The sequence below is a fragment of the Choloepus didactylus genome, chromosome 2 (genome assembly GCF_015220235.1).
Source record: "Choloepus didactylus isolate mChoDid1 chromosome 2, mChoDid1.pri, whole genome shotgun sequence".
NCBI lineage: Eukaryota > Metazoa > Chordata > Mammalia > Pilosa > Megalonychidae > Choloepus > Choloepus didactylus.
In genome coordinates this window covers 200,298,530-200,320,151 of record NC_051308.1, presented here as the reverse complement: position 1 = coordinate 200,320,151, position 21,622 = coordinate 200,298,530, and the positions used below count along the sequence as shown (strand labels likewise).

Genomic DNA, 21,622 nt, shown 5'->3' with positions numbered 1-21,622 from the left:
AGCTGTGGACCCATTGGTCCACATTGTGTGCCCTTGGGGAGCAGGAAACCCCCATAGGAAGGGAGGCTGGGCATGCTCTGACTATCTGACAGGGGTTCGTGAGCCCTAGCAGGAAAGGCAGGGGTAGGGGGCCTGGCTCCAAGGTGGCAATGGAGAAGGGATAGTCAGAGGAAGGTGAGGCCCAGGCGTGGGTGGGGCAGGGGGTCATGGTTCACAGGGAGGAGGTGAAGCCCCCTGCTCCTCCTGCTACAGCACCATCTCGATTCACAGCCCAGATACCCACGAGTCCTCTGGGTTCAACCCCGGAGTCTTATAGAGTCTTTCCACTCCCACCCAGTCACCGGTCTCTAAATCCTACATAGCTCTTAAATCCTAAAGCTCCTCCACTCCCACTGGCCCTGCCCTGGCCCAGACTGCACAGCCCTCTCCTCCCCAGTCTTCCCACTTCCAGCCCAGCCCCTCCACTCTTGCCTCCAGAGTAAGGAAGGCTTTCTAATACCCCCATCTCACCAGAGGCTTGTTCACGACTCTCGCCCACAGGCCTGGGGAAGGCAGTACGCAGCCCAGGCAGGTGGCGGCGAGTGGTAAGACCCACCCGGGGTGCCGGCAGCAGCAGGCCAGCCCCTCCCAAGGTGCCCCACGACCCCTAGCAGCTTACCTGTGGATGGCCCGCCCCGCAGGTGTGTGCTCCACCTCCAGCCCTGCCTGCCGCAGGACATCGATGACAGTGTTGTTCCCCAGAAAGTGACCTGGAACACAAGAGACAAGGGGGGCTCAGCCACAGGCCAGCCACTGGCAACTGGGGATGATGGCCTGGCTCAGCTGGTGGCCTACAACGAGGTCGAGGCCCCAGACTCCCCCAGAGGCAGGATGGCATCGAGAACAGAATGTAGCCCTGGTGCCACCCTGTGTCCAAATCCTGGCTCTGCTGCTCACTAGTTGAATGGCCCAGTGCCTCAGTTTCCCCATCTGGTAAATGGGAATAATTGTAGTAGCAGCCTCCAGGTTGTTGTGAGGATTATAGGGGATGGTGGCTGGCATGTAGTTAGGGCTTACAGAGTTACTGGTTACTGGACTGGGATAGCCTCCAGCAGCCACGCAAGGCCCAGCTCTGAGAAAACCTCCTCCAAGAAGCTTCCCTTGAGCCCTTAGCAGATCGATGGCTAGTGTTTCTAAGCTCCAATAGCAACTCATGCATCCTTCCTTTAGCATGGAGGGGGGCCTCTGTGTGCTTGTGTCTGTCTCCTTACCAGGCTCCCATGGGGCAAGGACCACCCTGCACGTGCTTAGTACACGCCTGGACCCAGGTATTCACGGACACATTTATTCACCTCCATCCAACTCTTATGGAACAGAGCATACCCTATGGCCCAGCCCTGGGACGGCCACTGGGGGCTCCTTTAGGTGGAAGACCTCAAGTGGGGGTAATCGACAGAACCCCACTGATTCAGGGTCCAGCAGACAGTGACAGCGGCATTAGGGGCAGTAGAAATTATGGAACTGAATCCTCCAGAGGTGGCCCAGCTGTGTGTGGCAAGAAGGTGGAGATGGTCTCCATTTTGCTTCCCCCACCTTCACTAATCATTCATCCGACAAACATTTATGATGCATCTGTTCTATGGCCAGCCCTGAGACAGACACTGAGAGTACAGAAATGAATTACTTAGTCCAAAGCCCCGGGTGAGAATGGAGACCCCCTGCCTTTGCTGGGATGCAGGCCAAGGTTCTCCCAGGCTCTGCTTAGGAAGACTCCCTGGGGGGCCAAGTAACTGTGGGGCACAGCAGCCGTTGAGGAGTCAGCCTCCAGCAGGCCTCTTTCCTCTAGGACTCAGTCTCCCCACTTGTTCAATTTGAGGCAGCACTGGAGTGGCCGGATGGTTGCCAAGGGCCCTCGGACCCTCCTGGCCCACGTATCTACTCCGCGGCCCCACTCACACGAGTGGAACCCTCCCCTCCTGCTCACCATCCATCTGAGACCTGGGGGTGGGGCCTGCACTATCATTCTAATTGCCTGTGACAGGTGGTGACAGGTGGGAAGCTGGAGGGGCAGCACGTTGACAGCCCCAGGGAGGTCTGAGGAGAACAGAAAGTGGACAAGCTGTAGGGGAATGGAGAGGCTCCTGGCATAGAGGAAGGGAGGCTGGGAGCGCCCCGAGGCTGGGGCAGAGGGTGGGTTCTGCAGCCCTGGGGCAGCGCGGCCTGTACACCTTCCTGCTTCACAAGCAGCCCCAGGGCATCTCCCAGCCCAGTGCCCGCTCTCACAGGCCTGCGGCAGCTCCCGAACTCCACCTCTGGGTCACTGCGCGAGACCACCAGACTGGGAATGCGAGGCTTGGGCTCTACCAGGATCCACCTCAGTCACTCTGAGGCCTTGAGCAAACCCATTTCCCTTCACTGAGTTTCTCTCGAGGTAAAATGGAGGGATCGGGCTACAGAGCATCGATGAGCTCCTCTAGCTCTCAGGTTCTGTGGAGAAGCTTTTGTTTGACTCCAAAGACCCTTATGAAAACGTATTCTTCCTTCCTTCTTCCCTTTCATCCTTCTTCCTTCCTCCTTCACTCCTTCCCTTTTTCCTTCCCTTCCTCCACCTATTCATTTCATTCATTTAACAAACACCTGGTGAGTGCATAGCTTGTGCTGGACGGTGGTGAAGAGGCAGGACTCACAGCGAATGACTGAGATAAGGCTCTTTTGATCCAGGTACTAAGTACTACGCAGGGGAAGCACAGAAAGTTGTGGGGGGCACCTAGGAGGCATTTAATCCAATTTGGAGGATCAAGGAAGACTTCCTGGAGGAAGCATTGCTAGCTGAAGTGTGGACTAAGAGTTAGCTGGGTGAGGATGGGCATGGGATGGTACTGAGGGGGAGGGGTTGCAGGGAGGGCAAGCAGCACATGCAAAGACTTGGAGGTGAGAGACCATGAGGCATGTTTGGGAAGCTAACTGCAGAAGAGACAGAAACACAGGCATGCGCAGGCCCTCCCAGGGCTCTAGGCCGGATCAGTGCCTCGAGGACACAGGGCCCAGGCTCTAGCCACAGCTCCGGACCTCCCACTCCGTATGCGATCCTGAGCAAATGACTTCCCTGCCCTGGCCTCAGTTTTATTGACTGTCAAATGGGAATATAGCCCTTTGGCTGACTCCTGGGGCAGCTTAAAACCCTAATGAGGCAGGAAGAGTGAACATCCTTTGGAAAAGCCCAGGGCGTGCCGTCCTGAGTGATGGGGCCACGGAGCCAGCCCCCTCTTGCTTGCCCCAGAGCACAGCGGGGCTGGAAGGGGGCCGGGAGTGCAGCCTCTAGAACACTGGCAGCGGAACGCCCTGCCAGCAGCCCCCGAAAGGCGCTTCCTGCTTCACCTCCACGGAGACCTGTCTAAAGACGAGGGCCTCGCAGCCCAACAGTGGTCCCTGCGCCTGCCAGGGAAAACATCAGGCCATACAGGAGCTGCAGCAAGTATTTACTGACGGCCACGTGGAGCATTCCTGGAGACGGCGGAGGGAACATTCAGAGAGGCCCTGCTGGGCTCTGAGTGCTGCACGGCGGCACTTTTCACGTGTCTGGTTGCCGCCCTCCATCCGTTCCCTCAGATGTTCCAGTCTTTTATTCTTTCCTTTGGAGCCCTTGACAGAAGACTTGGTCTACTTTGAGAAAACAGAAGCAATCAGAGGTGATCCTTTCAAATTCCCATCCTCTGTTTCCCTAAGCCACACCTGCCTTTCCCTCCTTCCTTCCAAGGCAAGGCCGATCCTGGCACAACTGCAGGAGGCACCCAGAATTGTGTAACGCAAGCCGTACACTCCAGAGCCCATGCTTCCATCACTCCCCACCTTTACTGGCATTTGGTTCCTATGACCCCATAGTCGGGCTGTTGAAACTTGCAACTTCCCTAGCGTCCACGTCACCCTTCTCTCCTGGTTCTCTTTGTACTCCTCTCACTGCTTCCTCTCTGCCTTCTCTGTGGGTTCCTCTTTCTCCTGTCCAATAAATGTGGGAGCCCCTGGGAACCCTGTCCTTGGCCCTCCTTTCTTCTCACTTTACTCACAGTCACGGTGGCTAATGACTCTGGAATTGCCATCTTAGCCCAGGCCCATCTGTCCAACTGCCTTTCGGACATCTTCCACCTAAACATGCTCCAGAGACTACAAATTTGAGCTCACCCTTCCCCTTTGAGATGCCCTGTGTCCCAGCTGGGCATTGCTCTCCAAGCCAGGTGGGCCTGGTCTTGACTCTTTCCTCTCCCTCATCATTCTTATACAATCCATCACCAAAGTCCCCGTGATTTTGCATCGTAAGTTATGGTCTAGGCCAGTGTCACCTTCTGCCAGAATCCCTGCAGAAACCATCCTCCTTGTTCTCTTTAGTTCACCCTCTGCACTGTAGCTTGAATAATCTTCCCACATCCTGGAGCTGACTCTGGCAGAAGGTGTTCCCCAAAACCCATCTAAGGTGAGACCACGAGCTTTCAGAGAAAACGGTCCATAACTGATTTATCTTTCTCCCCGGGGCTAAGCCCAAATCTGGCACACAACCATGGCTTAGTGGATGTTTGTTGAATGAATGAGTGACAAAACCTGTTACTCCATATCCTTTCCATGATCTCATCCTATCCCCAGGAGACAGAGCTCAAGGATTCCCTCCTCCTGTAGCCTCAGCCTCGCCCCTTGGTGATGCTCCTCCAGATTCCACCAATCCCAGGGGCTGGCAGACAGGGCTTAGGCTTGCCTCCAAGGTCAGCAATCCTGAAAAAGGTACCACACCCATCCTGGAACCTGCAGGGAAAGTTGTGGAAAGTTTCCAAAGGGGCCCCGTGTCTCCTGGCCACTGTTCAGCAGCTCTTTCCAGCACTGACAGCTGTTCTCTGGCCAGCTCTCTGCAGGAAGGCACGTTCCATTTCATCTGCTGAGGCTCGTGGACAAGGAGAGGAGGAAAGAGAGGGAGAGCAGCAGAGGATGGGGGCACACAAAGACCAAACCAGGTAGAGAGGAGATACACACAGAGACATCCACCAAGAGAGATGGGGAAGAGGAGGAGAGCTCAAGGACAGTGGGAAGCAGGGAGGAGAAAGAAAAAGGGAGAGAGGGAGAGGGTGGTTCAGGGGGAGAGGGAGTATAGATGTATAGGGACACAGAGACCCCAGCAGGAAGAGAAGGGAAAGGAGAGACACTGAGATAAAGAGACTAATCCACCAAGGACATCAGGGAGAGCTTCCTGGAGGAAGAGTCATCTACTAGGATGCCCAGGATGGGTGGATTCAGATGGAAGGGTAGAGGGGGGCAGTCAAGGCAGGCAAACAGTGTGAGCAAAGGTCTGGAAGAGGATTATAGGTCTGAAAACTGGTGGAGCTGGTTTGGTAGTTGTCTCCCCTGACCCCCCAAACCCAGGCTCTACTTAAAGTACATTTCTGTAATGGAAAAGGCACCCTGCCCTGGTGGATGCAGCACCCAGGATTTTTTAGTGCAAAGGAAAAAGCTCCCCTTTGTCTGGGCTTGGTGAGCAGCATGCAGACAGGATTTAGACCCTACCCGTCCCGTGGGCACATCCAGACAACCCCAGTTTACCCTTAGACCTTGGAAGGCAGAGTAGGACAGAGCAGAGAATTTGCCCTGAGATCAGGAGACAAGCCTTGGGGTGCAATCCTGGCTCAGCAACCAACAGGCTGTGGGACCTTGGGCAGTTTCCCGCTCCTCTCGGGGCCTCGGTTACCCCATATGAGGTTGGATTAGATGATATTACAGACCCTGCCTGATTCACAATTCCATCATTTGGTGACGTGAACACAAACTCATATTTGGTGAGCCTCCTGGGAACATGATGCTTTTCAAATATTTCATTTCATCCTCCCTTCCAGGGATCCCGTTTGTGGATGAGGAAACTGAGGCTCAATGAGGGGACACAACTTGCCCAGGGTCACACAGCTGGTAAAAGGCAAAGCTTGGACTTGAACCCAGAGATGTCTCAGCTCACTGCACATTCCAATACACCCACTCCCAAGTATCTGCGGCTGCGAGGGATCCCAAGTTCATGCTTGGGGGCAGGAAATTGTCAGGGACATGTGTACCTTCCAAGGTTCAGCAGATTGGAGAGAAGATTGTGTGAGCACTCAAAAGAACAATACACCAATTAACAGGGTAATTTCAAGACCGTGTTGGGGGGCTGGGTGGTGGGGAGGAGGGGAGAACCAGATGTTCCCACAGAGGCTCCAGAGCTACACCGGCTCCCCTTGGCCAGCACACATGTTTTCGTCTCCTGCGAGAACGCCGGGTGTCCAGTTTTCTTCCCCTGGAAGAGGCATCCCAAGTCCGTATTTATGTTCCGTCTGAAATTAATGCAAGGGAAACTTTCAAATGCTAATCTCGCTGCCAGGATCAGTCAGCCGGAACAAGATACAGCAGCGCTTGTTTTTCTGAGGAAGTGTCACAGGAGGGTTGGAAGGATGGACCGAGGACGGATGGAAAACTGGGTGCAACCGCGGGGCTTTTCGTGTCTAAAGGAGTGCCCGGGTGGGAACCCGGCAGAGCGGAGTTTCTCTTCTCTTGCACTGCAGGCCAGCCCAGGGCAGGGCTGGGGCCTTTCAGTTCAGCCAGCACTGAGATGATGCCTCCCCGGTACCCAGCCTTGTCCAGGAGCTGAGACATACGGTCCCCACCCCTGAGGAGGTCACAGTGTGGAGGGGGAGACGGGCACACATAATTACAGGACAGCATGAGCCACGCAGTGATGAAGGAATGACCCGGGCTTTGAAGGCAGAAGAGGACCGGGTGGAGCAAAGACTAGGGGGTTAGCAAAGGCTTCTCATATGAGGGGACCTCAAGGACGAGTCTTGCAGGATTAGCAAGAAAGTAAGAAGAGAAGAGATAGGGTCTTTCCAACAGAGGGCACAGCAAGCACATGCACAGGAAGAAAGATGAGACATGGCGTGGGGTGTGCAGGCCACCAACAGCAGTTCTGGGTTGTGGAATATACAGTAAAGTGAACAGGGAGGTAGGCAATGGCGACGGTGGTGCAGGAGGGTCAAGCCATGGAATTCTGAATCGCAGGAGGATAAGGCTAAGGGGGAAGGTTTCAGTGGGGACCAAAGAACATTCTCCTAGGCAACTGTCCAGCTCTGTAAGGGACCAAAGAACATTCTCCTAGGCAACTGTCCAGCTCTGTAAGGGAGTGAGAGCCCCATTCCTGAAGGTATGCAAGCAGAGGAGAGAGGAGAGGTTGTCAGGCCTGAGTAGAGGGGATTCAGAATCATGTCTAGGTGGAATCTGAATTCTGCCCCTGTTGGCAGCCTTTATGGCCTCTTTGGAGGCTGCTAGAACTCAGGATGACAGAAATGAGAACCCTGAGACTTGAACTTGTCGGCTCTGCTCTGCAACTCTGGCATTAATAACACAAAGATGAATACAAACATCAATAAGAGCAACCCAGCTACTGTTTCTCCAGCACGAAACTGATTCATTTTCTTGTCTAGCCTCACACTAGTCCTTCTGGGGCCAACAGAAGTTAGATAACTTGTCCAGGGTCACCCAGTATCATCAGGGGCAGAATAGGGTTTGATCTAAGCCCATCCACGACACAGGGTTGTGTCAGCTGAAACGGCACATTGAGAAAGCAGCTGCGGAGGCCAGGGCTCCCTGGGTGCAGAGAAGTTTCCCTCTGGGTGCAGCATCTGCTTTAGGACCTCTGTCACACGTGTCTGACGGTTGTCCACTTGGACAGTCCTCTGATGGTGTACTTGCCCCTCTCTTCCCTGCCAGACCCATCCCTCCAAGCCAGACCTTTGGGTGCTTCTAAAGCTCCCAACGTTTGAGTCTTTCCTTCTGTTGAGCCAGATCCTCCTTGAATTAGCATTTGGTGTCGAGGTGAAGAAGTGTCCTCAATGCTTCCGTCCCTCCCCTGCATGGGTGACAGCTTAAGTCCTGGGGTTTACACCAGCCTGGACCCTCAGGGCCTGGGGCCGGCAGCTCTCCCTCCACAAACCTTTACTGGGTCCTGCTACACACCAGGCAGTACCGGCCCCGAGGACTGGAGATGGGTCAGACGTGGCGGCCTCTCCTCCAGACCCAGGCAATGGCTGTGCAGGGGCATCCGAGGTCTGCACAGGGCGGCTGCGGGGAGAGCCAGTGAGCTGGGGCCTGCAATAGGCTTTGTGAACTGCAGGGGGTGGTGCCCAGCTCAGGGACCGGGGATCCCCGGGCGGTGACCGTCATTCTTTACAGCAGGCAGTGGCTCCTTTCCTAGAATTACTGCACCCCAGGACTCCAGGAGAGCTGTGCGGCCGATGGCAGCCCACAGTCTCCTGAGCCTTGTCACCTCCAGCTGGAACCCTGCAGGGTTCCAGCTCGTTCTCAGAAGCCACACAGCATTTTAGCTCCCTCTGCCCCTCTGCCCTTTTCCCAGAGGTGGGAGTCTTGTCTTTGGGGTCTGCAGACTCCTAGGGGCCAGGGACCCAAAAATAATAGTGACAACACAGGAGCTAACATTGATTGAATGATTGCACCATTCCAGACACTGAGGCCATTGGAAGAGAAATCTGAGGCCTGGGAGAAGCTAAGGAACTGATTTGTCCAAGACTGTGTGGCTCATAAGGAGAAATGCTGGGCTTCTAACTCAGGCAGTCGGCTCCAGAGACCAGGATCTTAATCTATGACCACTTCACAGTTTCTATTCCGGCCTTCCCCACACAGCCTGGAAAGAGTGCTTCGCCCATAGTTACCATCTCATAAATCCTCGTTCGCTGATAGAGTGGCCTTAGAGATCTGGTCTGGGAAATAGGTAACTATTGTTCTCAACTCTCCACTGGGGTGGGAAACACAGCTGTGCCCATGTCCCTGCTCCAGAGGGCCAGGGTTGGCTCCAGTTAGGGACATGCGGGCAGATGGGACTTGCCTTGGGCTGGCTGGATGCTCTCTGGGTCGAAACGGGAACAGCAGCTCTGGTCAAGGATTGCAGCCCAGAGCGGGCATGCCGGCTGCTAGATGTGCATGTGGTGGGGTGGCAGGGCACTCTGAAGCACTGTTGGAAACAGTTTCGACATTGTGGCTTCACACTCCAGTGTGAGGAGTGTGGCAGGCTGTGGGCGCTGGCTTGAGAGAGGAGAAAACACCTGGGTGTCTGTTGCCTATTTGCAGGGCCTCTTGTTTCTAAGGTTAAAAGGATCCTGTGTGGAACACTGCTGCTTTCCTGTGCCTTGCCATGAGCTCTGAGAGACTTCCATTCCCGAGGCCACCAAGTGGAGAATCGAGATGGGAAGGAGTTGGGTGTGGGTCTTGTCCTAAGGACTGCTGGGGACGACAAGAGGAATTGGAAGTCAGTGGGACCTGTATCAGGGAAATTTCAACCTGTTCTCACCTCCTCCAGGAAGCCTGCTCAGACTTACCCTGCCACCTTTCAATGCAATGACTCAAACCTTGGTTAGGCATGAGCAGAACCAGTGAGTGTTGGGGCTAGAAGGGTCTTGAACACGCACCCTGTCAAAGTCCCTCCCTGCAGCTGAGGGAGGGAAGGCTCTGAGAGGTCCACATGGAAGCTCTCAGCATGCAAGAAGTTGCTGACCCCTCCCTCAAGCCTGGGTCTTCACCGCTGATCTGTTTCAGTGCCCCAGCTACAAAGGCAGATTTCTGATTATGGGTGTGTAGCATTTCAGCTGGGATAAGAAACAGGGGCTGGCGTGGGCGTGGGGGCTGGATGTGTGGGTGGTACTCAGGGTGGCAGATACAGCATCTCTGTCTCCAGTGCTCACATGAAGCGCCTTTTAGCCCTGGAAATTCTGCTTTCTGCCTGGAATTCTATTTCCTGAGGGGGTAGGGGCAGTAGTCCTCTGTGGAGGGATTTCCAGGTTCTGGGAAGACAATTAGCTCCATACTTCTCCCAAAGAGTCCAAGAGTGGCTGTCTTAAACTATGTCTGAATGCCATGATGATAGACTGTTAGGATATTCAAACCACAAAATCTTAGAATGATAGGATGTTAGGGCCAAAGGACTTTGGAATATCAGAAGTTATACTGGGGTTTTAGCATGCTAGGGTTATAGACTGTGAGATAACCATCAGGCTCTCAGTTTGAAATCAGTGGGCCTTAGATGTTATCTGTTCTAACCCTGGGTCTCGATTATGTCTCCAACCCAGTTCTTCTAGTTCCTACATTACTTATTCTATTCCAGAAAAAAAAATATGCTAGAGGATTCGGCTGAACAAGTAAAGCACAGCCTGAGAAAGTCCCAGTTTTCCTGGAGCTAGGGATAAAATTAGCCTTTTCTTCTCGTGTCTGGGACTGAGACATACCTGGGGCCTGAGGCCCAAGAGATGTCATGTGACTGAATGGAATGCATGTGCCTCTCGGGGATTTGGCCCAGTATATTTTTACAGAACATCTAAGAAGTGTTGGCTATTCTGAGGAGGTATGGGCCCTGCCCTGAGGTGGTTTACATACACGGGATGATCACTGAGCAGTGGGTGCTAGGATAAAATCAGAAGACAGGCCTGGGGCAGCACCCACATTTATACCCTAGCTGTTTGGTGTTGCCTGAGACTTGGTATGTTGCTGGTTCATAGACCCTCAGCCAATCAGCATTTTCTGTGTTCCTAGCTCAGGCAGAGTAGATAGGCATCACACATGAGCCCTTACCCTGGTCCACAGCAGACATCACTAATTAATCACAACCTCCTCCCAAGAGCTCCGCAGTGGCTTAGCATCCTTCACACCATGATGGTCTACGCAGCCATTTCCAATCAATCACAGATGGCCCGTGGGAGCTCTCCCACCTTCCTCCTCTTTCTCCACAGATGACTTCAGCTTCTATTTTATAAGAAATCAGAACCTATCAGTTGGGAACTCTCTCGACTTTCCACCACCAAGCCTGCCTGCAAGCTTCTTCCCTCCTTCCCTTCAGTTACACAGTGAAGAGGTGCCCTCCTGCACCCAAGGCCAGACCCTCTGGCTGAGCCTGGGCTCCCACCCTTCCTGCCTTCTTGGAACTCAAGACTGGTAGTTTTCCGCCCCCTCTCTCTCCTGTATCATCAGCCTTACTTCTTCCAGGATTACTGAACTCACATACTGGACATGGACCCGTCCAGAGAAGCAGGGCTTCCAATGGGGCCCCAGATGTCACTCAAGCCTGCTCAGAATTTTTGTGCACGCCACACACCAAATGCCTCTGAACCTGTGGGATAATCTTGCTTCCCCCCAGAAGAGGTCAAACAGCGCATGCTGCAGAAATATCACAGACACTAAGAATAATATTCTTCTGTGTGATGTACCAGCTAGACAGATACCCCTTTCCACAATATCATCAACATTTCTCAAATACACCAGCAGGGACACAATGTGCAGGGGAAAAGACAAGGACTGGGTCCCAAGAGGCTAGGGCTCCCATGGAAGCTCTGCCTGCCCGGCCTTCAGGGATTCACTGATCCTTTCTGGGCCTCAGTTTTCATCTGCAAAATGAATATAAAGAAACCAATCTGTGGTGCTACTATAAAGATCAAGGGTAATGTAATTAAAGAGCCTAGATTGGTGCCTGGCACATAGCTGGGGATTTTATTGTAAGAGACCTTCCACCATGGTTAAGAGTTTTAAATCTATGGCCTAAAATGGGCACAATCCTACAGGGCAGGTATATTACCCTCACTTTGTGGATGAAAAGCTGAGGCTCCAGCAGTGAAATGGCTTTCCTGGGTTCTCTTAGCTGACAGCGGTACAGCCATGTTTTAAACCCAATCCTGCTGACTCCAAAGCTCTTACCCTTTGCTTTGAACCACCCCATAGAGCAGAACAGAGGGGGGGCCTGTCTGGCTTCAGCACTGGAAATCCAGTCTGTCCTTGCGGGTTCTCGGGTGGGATTCTGGAGCTGGGGTGGGCTGCGGGAGGGTCTCAATAGGGAGGGGAGGGGCCAGGCTGGCTCTGGTTCTCTCTGATTCCTTAGCTTGTGCTGCCTCTCCCTGGAACCCCAGGACCACAGAGCCTTCAGGACCTGAATTGGGCTGGAGGCTGGGCCTGTTGCAGGTTGACAGAACCTCAGTGGGGACCTGGCTCTGGTTGGAGCCCCTGGGATATCTTCTAAACATGTTTCTGTTCCCTAAGATATTTTCTAGAGACATCCAGTGAAACTGGGCCTGAAAGTCCATTGTGCGAGCAAGCACATGCCTGGATATGGCTAGGGGGATTTCCAGTGGCTTACACCCTCCCTTCCTCCCACAGATTGGGGCCCCTGTGCTGGCTTTAAGGATCTGATGGGGGCAGGGGCAACCAAAGTCAGGCTGTCCCTGAGGCCCCACTGCCCAACAGCCCGAGGTGACCCCGAGACGGCAATGCAGAGGTGTTCAGCACAGGAGCATGACTATGGAGCGGGTGTGGTAGCAGGTTGCACGCTGCCTTGTGTACTTGGCCTGGCCCTGCACGTAAATCTCCAGCCTGTCATCAGATGTGGGACTTGGGAGTTACATGGCGTAAGAGTGTAAAGAGCAGGAGAGGACTTTTCTCATCATGGATTGTTCGTGTACATGTTCCATGCCAGTGACTGTTGCAGGCCCACTTGGCTGGCTTCCTGCCCCACAGAGGACAATGAGGACCTTGGACCACGGCTCATGGGCCTGGGGTCCTGTCCTGGCTCTGCCCCTGATTTGCCATGAGACTCTGCCCATGTCCCTGCCCTCTGGGAACCCCAGTTTGCCTATGGCTATGATGAGGTAGGCAAGTTCAAGCTGGGAGTCTCCTTCCAGCTATGAAATTCTTGAGTCTTGAGTAACTCTGTAGCCCAGTGTGGGCCATTTGTTCCAGGAGTGGCTGAACCAGAAGTGACAGATGCCAACAAGATCTGCATCTGTTTTTAGAGAGCAGGTCTATGAGAGCTGAGGTAGAGCTTCATGTGCCCTGGCTTTACTGCAGGTCTGTCTTAGGAAGCTCACTGGGCCCAGAGGACAGCAGGATGGGGAAGCTCTGGTCAATTTTCATTCCTTTGTTCATTCATTCACTCATTCATTCTTTCATTCACTCTCCAATCCCCAAACCTGTTACATGCTACCAAAGACACAGAGATGATTATGCCCTGGTGCCCTCCCTCCTGGAAGCTCAAGTTGGGAGAAGGAGGCAGACCCAACACCATTCACTGGGCTATACTGTGGGGAGCAGACAAGAGGTGGAGAGAAGGTGAGGAGGCTAGAGTTGATGGATGCTTGGGCTGGGAGAGTAGCAGTGGGTGGGTTTAAGGCCTTTTTGGAAGTCTATCGACAGGACCTACCATGCCTGACTGGATTTTGGAGTTGGAAAAGAAGCTGGAGTCAGGCATAATGCCTGAGTGCTCTCCTGGTGAGCACTGGTGTCCCCATGGATCTGAGGTTTAGGGAAAAGGAGGTCCAGCCCAGGGCTGCCCTCACCCCTGTGATTTTCATCTCCAGGCTCTCCTGTTTCCTCTCCCCTGGGAAAGAGCTTGTGAGAACTGCCCCCAGGCCCTGGGTGACTCTCGTCCTGAGACCTGGGGCAGATGGAATGCTAGTTCCCTCATTGGTCTCCCTCATGACTGGGCTCTCCTGGGGCTCTTCTTAGACCTGGGGTCAAGTCTGGAGCTCGATGAGCTCAGAGTGGTTCCTTTTCTGGAGTCAGCTGGGAGCTGTACCAGCAGAGAATGCACTGCCCAGATGCCTATAGGGGGGAGGGCTGGGAAACAGCTGGATGGTGAGTGAGAAGAGGACATTCCTGCATGGGTCCTTAAAGCTGTTCCAACTCACACCAGGCCCCCAGTAGGTGTCTGTCAGCTGGAGAGCCCTCTCGACACAGATGGTCAAGGCCTTGTTCATGCCAGCCCCCCTAGGAAGCTCTTACGGGTCTCCCACAGGAAGCCCTCCCTTCTCTGACACCTGGGTTGGAATAGCTCTTGCAATCATAGATGTTCCAGCAGGAGAGACCCTTAGAAACCAGTAAGTCCTGGCTCTTTCTGTTCAGATAAGTAAACTGAGGCTCAAAGAGGGGAAGGGATTTGCCAGAGGCCACACCAGGCCGTGGCAGAGCGCCAATGGGAGCTCAGAACTCTTGCCATCCAGCTGCAGCTGTGGCCTTAAAGAGACTGTCCCAGAGGGCCTGTGATCATTTCTATGTGCCTTGACTATGCTGAGGGCTGCAGAGGAAGGAAGAAAGGACAGACAAGCCAGGTATCCCTGGCTCTTGTCTCTGAAGTATTTAGGGTGGAATTAGGGGGACAGACCTAAATCATGAACACACCCTATTACAAAATCAGGATGTGCAAAAAGACTCCTTGACTTGATCCAACTCGGCCCCACCTGGGTGGGCAGTGTGTGGGTATCAGGTCAGGAAAGAGAAGGGCTAGAGGGCAGCAGCAGGCATGCCAGGTCAAGCCTGGCTGAGCACTTCCCTAAACACTTGCATTTAATTCCCACAAAACAGGGGGACAATTTCATCAACCCAAATTGCAGGTAACATGAGCAAGAGGTAGATTGTTGTTGTAGGCTACTGAGCAAAAACTGACTAATCAAGTAGGCAAGTGCCAGATCCTGATCCCAGTGCAGACATGGTGGTCATTGGTAAAGGAGAAGAGGGAGGAGAAAAAGGAGAGGGAGCAGAAGAGACGTGAGATGAGTCCTGTATCTGAACATGTGGACTTCCCTTTGCATGAAGAACTGGTCCCCATGGAAGGAAGCATCAAGCCTTGATGTTTCCGCATTGAGATGGTTATACTTATACTATTCTAACAATGATGATGATAATGGTAGCTGCCATTTTGAGTTTCTCCTATGTTACAGGCGGTTTATATCTTATCACTAATCTCATATCTTAACACTAAACTTTACAATGATTCTGCAATGTAGCTGTTTTTTGATTCATCAAAAAATAATTCAATTAGTTATAGCTCTCACAGTCCATTTCCAGGTAAGGGAACTGAGCCTCTGTGAGGGTATTCTGCGAAGGCTGCGCCATCCGGACGTGGGACAGGGAGCCAGGATTGTGGTATGCCAGATCCCACCTTTACCCCATGGGGCCCCTTGACTCTCACAGCTTTAGCCCTGGCTGCTTTTGGTAGGCCCAAGGCTGCTGGACGGTGGGAGCTGGCTCCAGTTCTGAGCTCTCCACATGGCCTTCTGGAGCATGAAAGGGCCCACAGAGGTTGTCCTGGTCTCCACAGGGGTCACAGCCCTTGCCCTTGGGAACTGATACTGAAGAGCCCTGGACCAGAAACAGGAGACTTAAATTGGGACCCCCACCCTGCTGCTGAATGCTGCGTGGCTTCTCCTGCCCCATTTGGGGCCTCAATGTTCCCCTTTCAGAAGAAGAGATCAGGAGAGGTGTGGTGGATTGAATCGTGCCCCCTACAATGACATGCTCAAATCTGAATCGCCGGGCCTGTGGGTGTGGACTTGTTTGTAAATGGGATCTTCCAAGATCCTATTAAGATGAGGCCAAACTGACATAGGGGTGGCCTTAATCCAATCCGACTGGGATTTTGGACATGCAGTAGAAGCCAGAGGAGAAACAAAAGGAGACAGATCCCCATGTGATGGAGGCAGAGATTGAGCTGCCACTGGAAAGCTACAGACTGTCGAGAAAGCACAGCCTGCTGATACCTTCTAATTTCCAAAACCTTGAGACGGCAAATTCCTCGTCAGGCTGTGGTATTTGTTACAGCAGCCCTGGCAAACTAAGATGGCAGGGTCTAGCAAATCTCCCAACCTTTCCAAGGCGAAGATTCTGCAAATAATCCCTTCCCCACTGTGGCCCAAACCTGCTCCGAAGGCAAAGAAGCAGATCTTGTCTTCATTCTCCTGCAGAAGCGCCATGACCCTTTTTCCCATCCGCTCGTTCCGCTTGTAGATAAGCTCCTGGCGGAAGTAGCTGTCGATCTCCTGGGCTGTCACCTGCTCGTGCGGTGGGAGGGTGGTGTTGATAAAGTTGGGCAGCTGCAAGGCAAGACAGAGGCTGCCTTAAGTTCTCCAGGGAGCAAGGGGGACTTCAGATAAACCCGCACAGCTCAGGTGGGGCTGGGCGACTTACCTTTATTAAGCCCCTACAGTGGGCTACACATTTTGTGTACATTTCTCATCAATTTTGAAAACCCTGTGAGATAAGTAATGTTATTCCAGTTTTACAGATGAAGAAAGCAAGACTGGAAAAGATCCAGAGACGTATGCAAAGTCAAACAGCTGGTGAAGTGGCTGAGCTGGGATAAGAGACCCAGGCTGCCAGACTCCCCCATGTCACTTTCTGCCTGTGTCTCTGCCTTAACGTGGGTCTGGGAGGCCAGGGCACAGCTCATCTTGTGAACTGCTCCCACTTTCTGGCTGTGCCCAGCACTGGAGGTAGAAGGAGTTCAGTTCAGCAAGAGGGTATTTAGGATCTACTGAGCTGCCTGCTGTAACAGGAGGGCCACAAGGAGCATGTCATTCAGCCCAGACCATAGCTTTTAGAGACACCACAAAGTTGTCAATACTCTTCTGAGGACAATGGAGGAGTTACTAGAGGCTGAATCCTGCAGAACTCTGAGAAGGCTGTGACATCTGCCTCTGCCATCTGCTGGCCAAGGACTTGTGCACTCCCCAGAACTACAGGGGAGGTAGGGAGCTGTGTACCATAGGGCTTCTCTGCCAGAAAGGCCTGATTCACTGTTCGGGGAAGAGCAAGACAATGATATGACTGGTGCTCCCTAGACTTGTGCAGTGTGCAACCTGCAAAGCTGCACATGGCAGCCTTGATAGTGCCCAGTCAGGGAAAGCACAGAGTCGATACCTGGGGACTGTATGACAAATGAATAAATGAATGAATGGAGTCCCTCCCCACCCTGCCTATCGCTTTGGAAGGATGACTGGCACCCCTGACAAAACAGACCACACTTGGACTTAATGCAGCTGTAGGAATAAACTTCTGAGTGGGGTGGAGCACAAAAGACTCAAAAGGGATATTTCTGGAAACATGCCTTTCACAGGCTTCTCTCTATTCCTTGGGTGTGGGAGAGAACATGGGACCATGTTGTGCCAACAAATAAATATATGTTTAATGAGTGAATGAATGAATGAATAAATGAATGAGCTGAGAGGCAGCTGAGGTATGGCGGTTATAAAATGTGGGTCCTGAAGTCAGACAGCCAGGATAACTCAGGTTGGATCCCTCTTTTGCCACTTACTAGCTGGGTTGTCTCTCTTTAACTAGCAAGTTTTTTGGCCTCTCTAAGTCTCAGTCTCCAAATCTGTATGTGGGAGTAATACATGTTGTAGTAGGGATTACGTGAGATCAGTTTTGGAAAGTGCTTAGGGTAGTACATGGCACAGAGGAGGTCTTTAATAAACGACAGCTATTATACAAAGAGCCTGGGGATGGAGCTGGCTTCATCTCATCTTTCCCCAATGATGTCCAGTTGACCTCAGGCAGGTGGTATAGATGGAAATGACAAATGATTGGCTTTCAGAACCATCACAGACCCACAAAGGCAGCATTCTGCTTCCCACTCCCTCTTCCAAAGGTTTGGGGAGATGCCTTCTCCTTGGGACCTGTGGAAGTACCCGCCTTTCCTCTTCTGCTTCCTGACCACGTGTGTGCATTGGTGGAAAAATGGATCTCCATTCATTCCTTGGGGAGCTAAAAAAATAGTTACAGGGAAACAACCAGAAAGGTAAAATTCAAAGCTGTGAAGGAGATGGGCTAGACACTCCGGTTCCTTGGGCTGCTCAGCTGCTGGCCAGCATTCTCTGTGTTATTTTGTGCTGATGGGCCTTGGCTCCATGCCAAGGATGGGGCCTGGGTTTGGGCTGGAGCTGCGAGGGAAGCAAATTAATGATGTCATTAGACTGGTCGGGAGCCTTAAATCTCCCGTGACAAGTTCAAGTGCAGGATGCATGATTACATTTTAAAGAGGACACGTCAAGTCCCCAGCGCCCTTGAGTGATAGGTCTGGGATGGAGTGATGAGGCAGATGGGCTGAGAGGTAGGGGGTGACTTCAGTATAGGGTCCCCTGGGTTCATGACCAGGTCTGATGGTTACTTGCTCAGGTTCTGCTGACATCACCAACTTCAATAGCCTCATCCCTTCTCGTTACCCCATCCATCCAACAGGTACCCTCTGAGAACTACCACTGGTCAGGCCCTGTGTGGGTCTGCTTGCTCTGCTTGCCATGCCTTCCCTTCATCCCCAGTAGGTGGACTCCTCTCCCAAGCTTAGTTCCCCATATCACCTCCCTGATGCCTTCCCCGATTGCAGGCAGAAGGACTATACCCTGCAGCCCCTACCCGCTCCCCACCCCATCCTGCAGGCTTCCAGCCTCCAGCTACAGACGTAGCCCCACCTCACCCGTGCCTTTCTTCCACCAGCAAATAGGCACTGGATTTAGCCTCGCTACCCTGATATTTGGTGCTCATGTGTCTGAAGGGCAAGTGTGGCCTAGCTCCTACTCGGGCTGGATTCTGCCTATGTACCCGTGGGGCAGTCAGGTATGCTCCCCTGATCTTGGTGGAGCAGTCCATCTCTCCACTGCCCTACTATGAGTATGGGCACTGGGGAGGGGCAGATAATAAATAGTAACTGATTAATGAACCAAATATATGGTGTTAGAAGATGAGCAATCCAATGGAAAAACTGGAGCATAATAAAAGCAATGAGGAACGTGGGAATGGGGGGTAAGGGTAGTTGGGGCTGGCCTCCTTGAAATGGTGATATTTGAGTTAAGTCTCAAAGGAAGGGAGGGAGTGAGCCACAGTGATACCTGGGGATGAGCAACCCAGGTGCAGGGAGCAGCAAGAAGGCCTGTATGAGCAAGGAGTGGTATGTGTGAGAGGGAAAAGCAGAGGGAGATGAGGTTGGGGTATAGGGGCAGACCATGGGGACCACGCTGACCATCACAGAGACCCTAGATTTTACCCTGAGAGAAATGGAGGAGCCGATGCAGTGTGTCCTGAGCATGAAAATGGCCCATCCTGACCAATTCAACTACTTCTTAAATGAATGGAGATACTGAGGTGACATCATCAACATGGCGATATAGACAGCTACTGAAAACCTCTCTCCAGAGAGTCAGCAAACAAAAAGGACAATTCTGAATTGTTCAGAACTCTGGAGGAAGATACAGACTGGAGAAGACCCTACAAATACCAAATTGAAGAAAGAGAAAAAATATCATAAATGGAAATGTTCTTATATAGATTGCAGCAGTAAAAGCAAAACTATTTGATAATACCAGGAGCTACTGATTGTCCACTTAGGATGGATTGTATGGTGTGTGAATAGCACTGTTAAAAAAATAAACAGAAAGATACAAGTGCTAGAGAAGATGTGGAGAGAGAAAGATATCTATTCACTGTAGGTAGAGAAGTAGAATGGTGCAGTCCCTCTGGAGGGCAGTGTGGTGGTTCCACAGGAGGCTAAGTATAGGGTTCCCATATGATCCTGCAGCCCTGTTATTTAGTATATACTTGGAAGAACTGAAAGCAGGGACATGAATAGGCATTTGCACACTGGTGTTTTGGCAGCAGTATTCATGATTTGCAGTGAATGGAGGTGGCCTAAGGTACATCGATGGGTGAATGGAAGGTCAAACTGTGGTGTAAATGGAATATTGAGCGGCAGCAAGAAGGAATGACGTACTGAGACATGCAACTAAATGAATGAACCTTGAGGACATCATGTTGAGTGAAATAAGCCAGAAATGAAATGACAAATATTGTAAGGCCTCACTAATATAAACTAACTACAATGAGCAAATGCTGAGAAATGAATTCGAGAGTACAGGTTATCAGGGGATAGAACGAGGGCAGAGATTGGGCAATCAACAATACAGGAGCACACAATGTTCAAGAAGGCTTATTGTAAAGGTTTGTAGACTGTAAGCTCTTATAGCAGTAACATCTATTCCTGAGTTTTAACTGTTATTTTAGAGATGTTTATTTGGTACAAAATTTATATTCTCTGTAGCACACTATTTGATTTAACCTGTTTGGTCAATTTATTAGACAACATAATTACATGGAACCTAAAATAGGGAAAGAGATCCTGTTATTCTGTACAGGTTAATGTAATGTCCCAATACATTCCAGGGTATTTGGGGCAGAAAATAAAAAAGTATTTGCAAAGTCTCCTTGAGGGACTAGGGGAAAATGTGGAAATATTAAACTTCCCCAACTGGTGAACTCCAGATATTCTCTCAAGCATTAGGAACTTCCAATTTAATAAGTCAAGCCCTTGATCTTAGGGCTTGCCCTTAAGCTTACTTATAATTATCCTTAAGAGTCACCCCCAGAGAACCTCTTTTGTTGCTCATACGTGGCCCCTCGTTCTCAAACCCAACTCTACAAATAAACTCACTACCCTTTCCCCTACATGGGACATGATTCCCAGGGGTATAAATCTCCCCAGAAACTTGGGACATGACTTCCAGGGATGAGCATGGCCCTGGCATCATGGGATTGAGAGAGACTTCTTTACCAAAAGGGGGAAAAGACATGAAACAAAATAAAGTTTTAGTGGCTAAGAGATTTCAAATAGAGTTGAGAGGTCCTTCTGGAGGTTATTCTTATGCATTAAATAGATATTCCTTTTTAGTTTTGAGTGTATTAGAATACCTAGAAGGAAAAACCTGAATCTGTTGAACTGTAATCCAGTAGACTTGATTCTTGGTGATGATTATATAACTATATAGGTTTTATTGAGTGACCATGTGATTGTGAAAACCTTGTGACTGACATTCCCTTTCCCCAGTGTATGCAGAGGAGTAATAAAATAAAAACAAAAAAAAAATATAAATAATAGGCATAGGATGTTTTGGGTGTTCTTTTTTATTTTTATTTTTTCCTTTATTTTGGAGTAATGAAAATGCTCTAAAATTGGTTGTGGCAATGAATGCAGAACTATATGATGATACTGTGAGTCACTGATTGTATACTTTGGATGGATTACATGGTATGTGAATATATCTCAATAAAATTGCATTAAAAATATACATACTGAATGATTCCATTTATATAAAATTCTAGGAAATGAAAACTAATCTATAGCAAAGGAAAGCAGGGCTGGGAAGAAGGAAGGGACTACAAAGAGGCATGAAGAAACCTTTGGGGGTGATGGGCATGTTCATTACCTTGACTGTGATGATAGTTTCACAGGTGTATACATACATACATCAAAAATTATCAAATGGTACACTTTAAATATGCATGCAATTTTTGTCTATTATCCTTCAACAAAGCTGTTAAATTAAAAAAAAAAAAAAAAGAATGGATATTCAAGCACCATGATAGAGGGAAGTGCAGGCAGCCTGGAGGAACTGGGGGATACCTTAACCCTAAATACCAGGAGATCAGAGAGGCTTCCTGGAGGAGGTGACATTTGACCATGGCCAAGTGGGAGGAACCCAGGAGGATGGAGAAAGAAACCTGAACAAAGGCACAGAGGTATGAAATGACAAACTGATTAGGGGAAGAGCTACAAGATCCATAGCTCAGCAGAACAGGACCTGTGGGGTGGGGTTTTGGGTGACAAGGTCAGCAGAGGGCAGTTCACAGAGGGCCTTGAGTGCTGCAGGAAGCATCTTGGAATTTATCCTGACAGCAATGGGGAGATATGGTGGAGTCTGAGCAGGAGCGTGCCAGACCAACCTGCTGTTAATCTTTCCTCTAGGACTCTGTAAATCAAGTTAGAATGTCCTGG

At 51.1% G+C, this 21,622-nt stretch overlaps 1 protein-coding gene across 1 annotated transcript in view; it reads right to left on the bottom strand.

Moving 5' to 3' along the window:
* TRABD2B (TraB domain containing 2B) overlaps positions 1-21,622 on the bottom strand; it is a 222,290-nt gene that overhangs the window by 13,330 nt on the left and 187,338 nt on the right. The window contains exons 4-5 of the mRNA XM_037827280.1: positions 15,719-15,893; positions 659-749 (exon numbers count right to left, since the gene is read on the bottom strand). Coding sequence (XP_037683208.1) covers positions 659-749; positions 15,719-15,893 — 266 coding nt within the window. The remainder of the gene's footprint in view (positions 1-658; positions 750-15,718; positions 15,894-21,622) is intronic.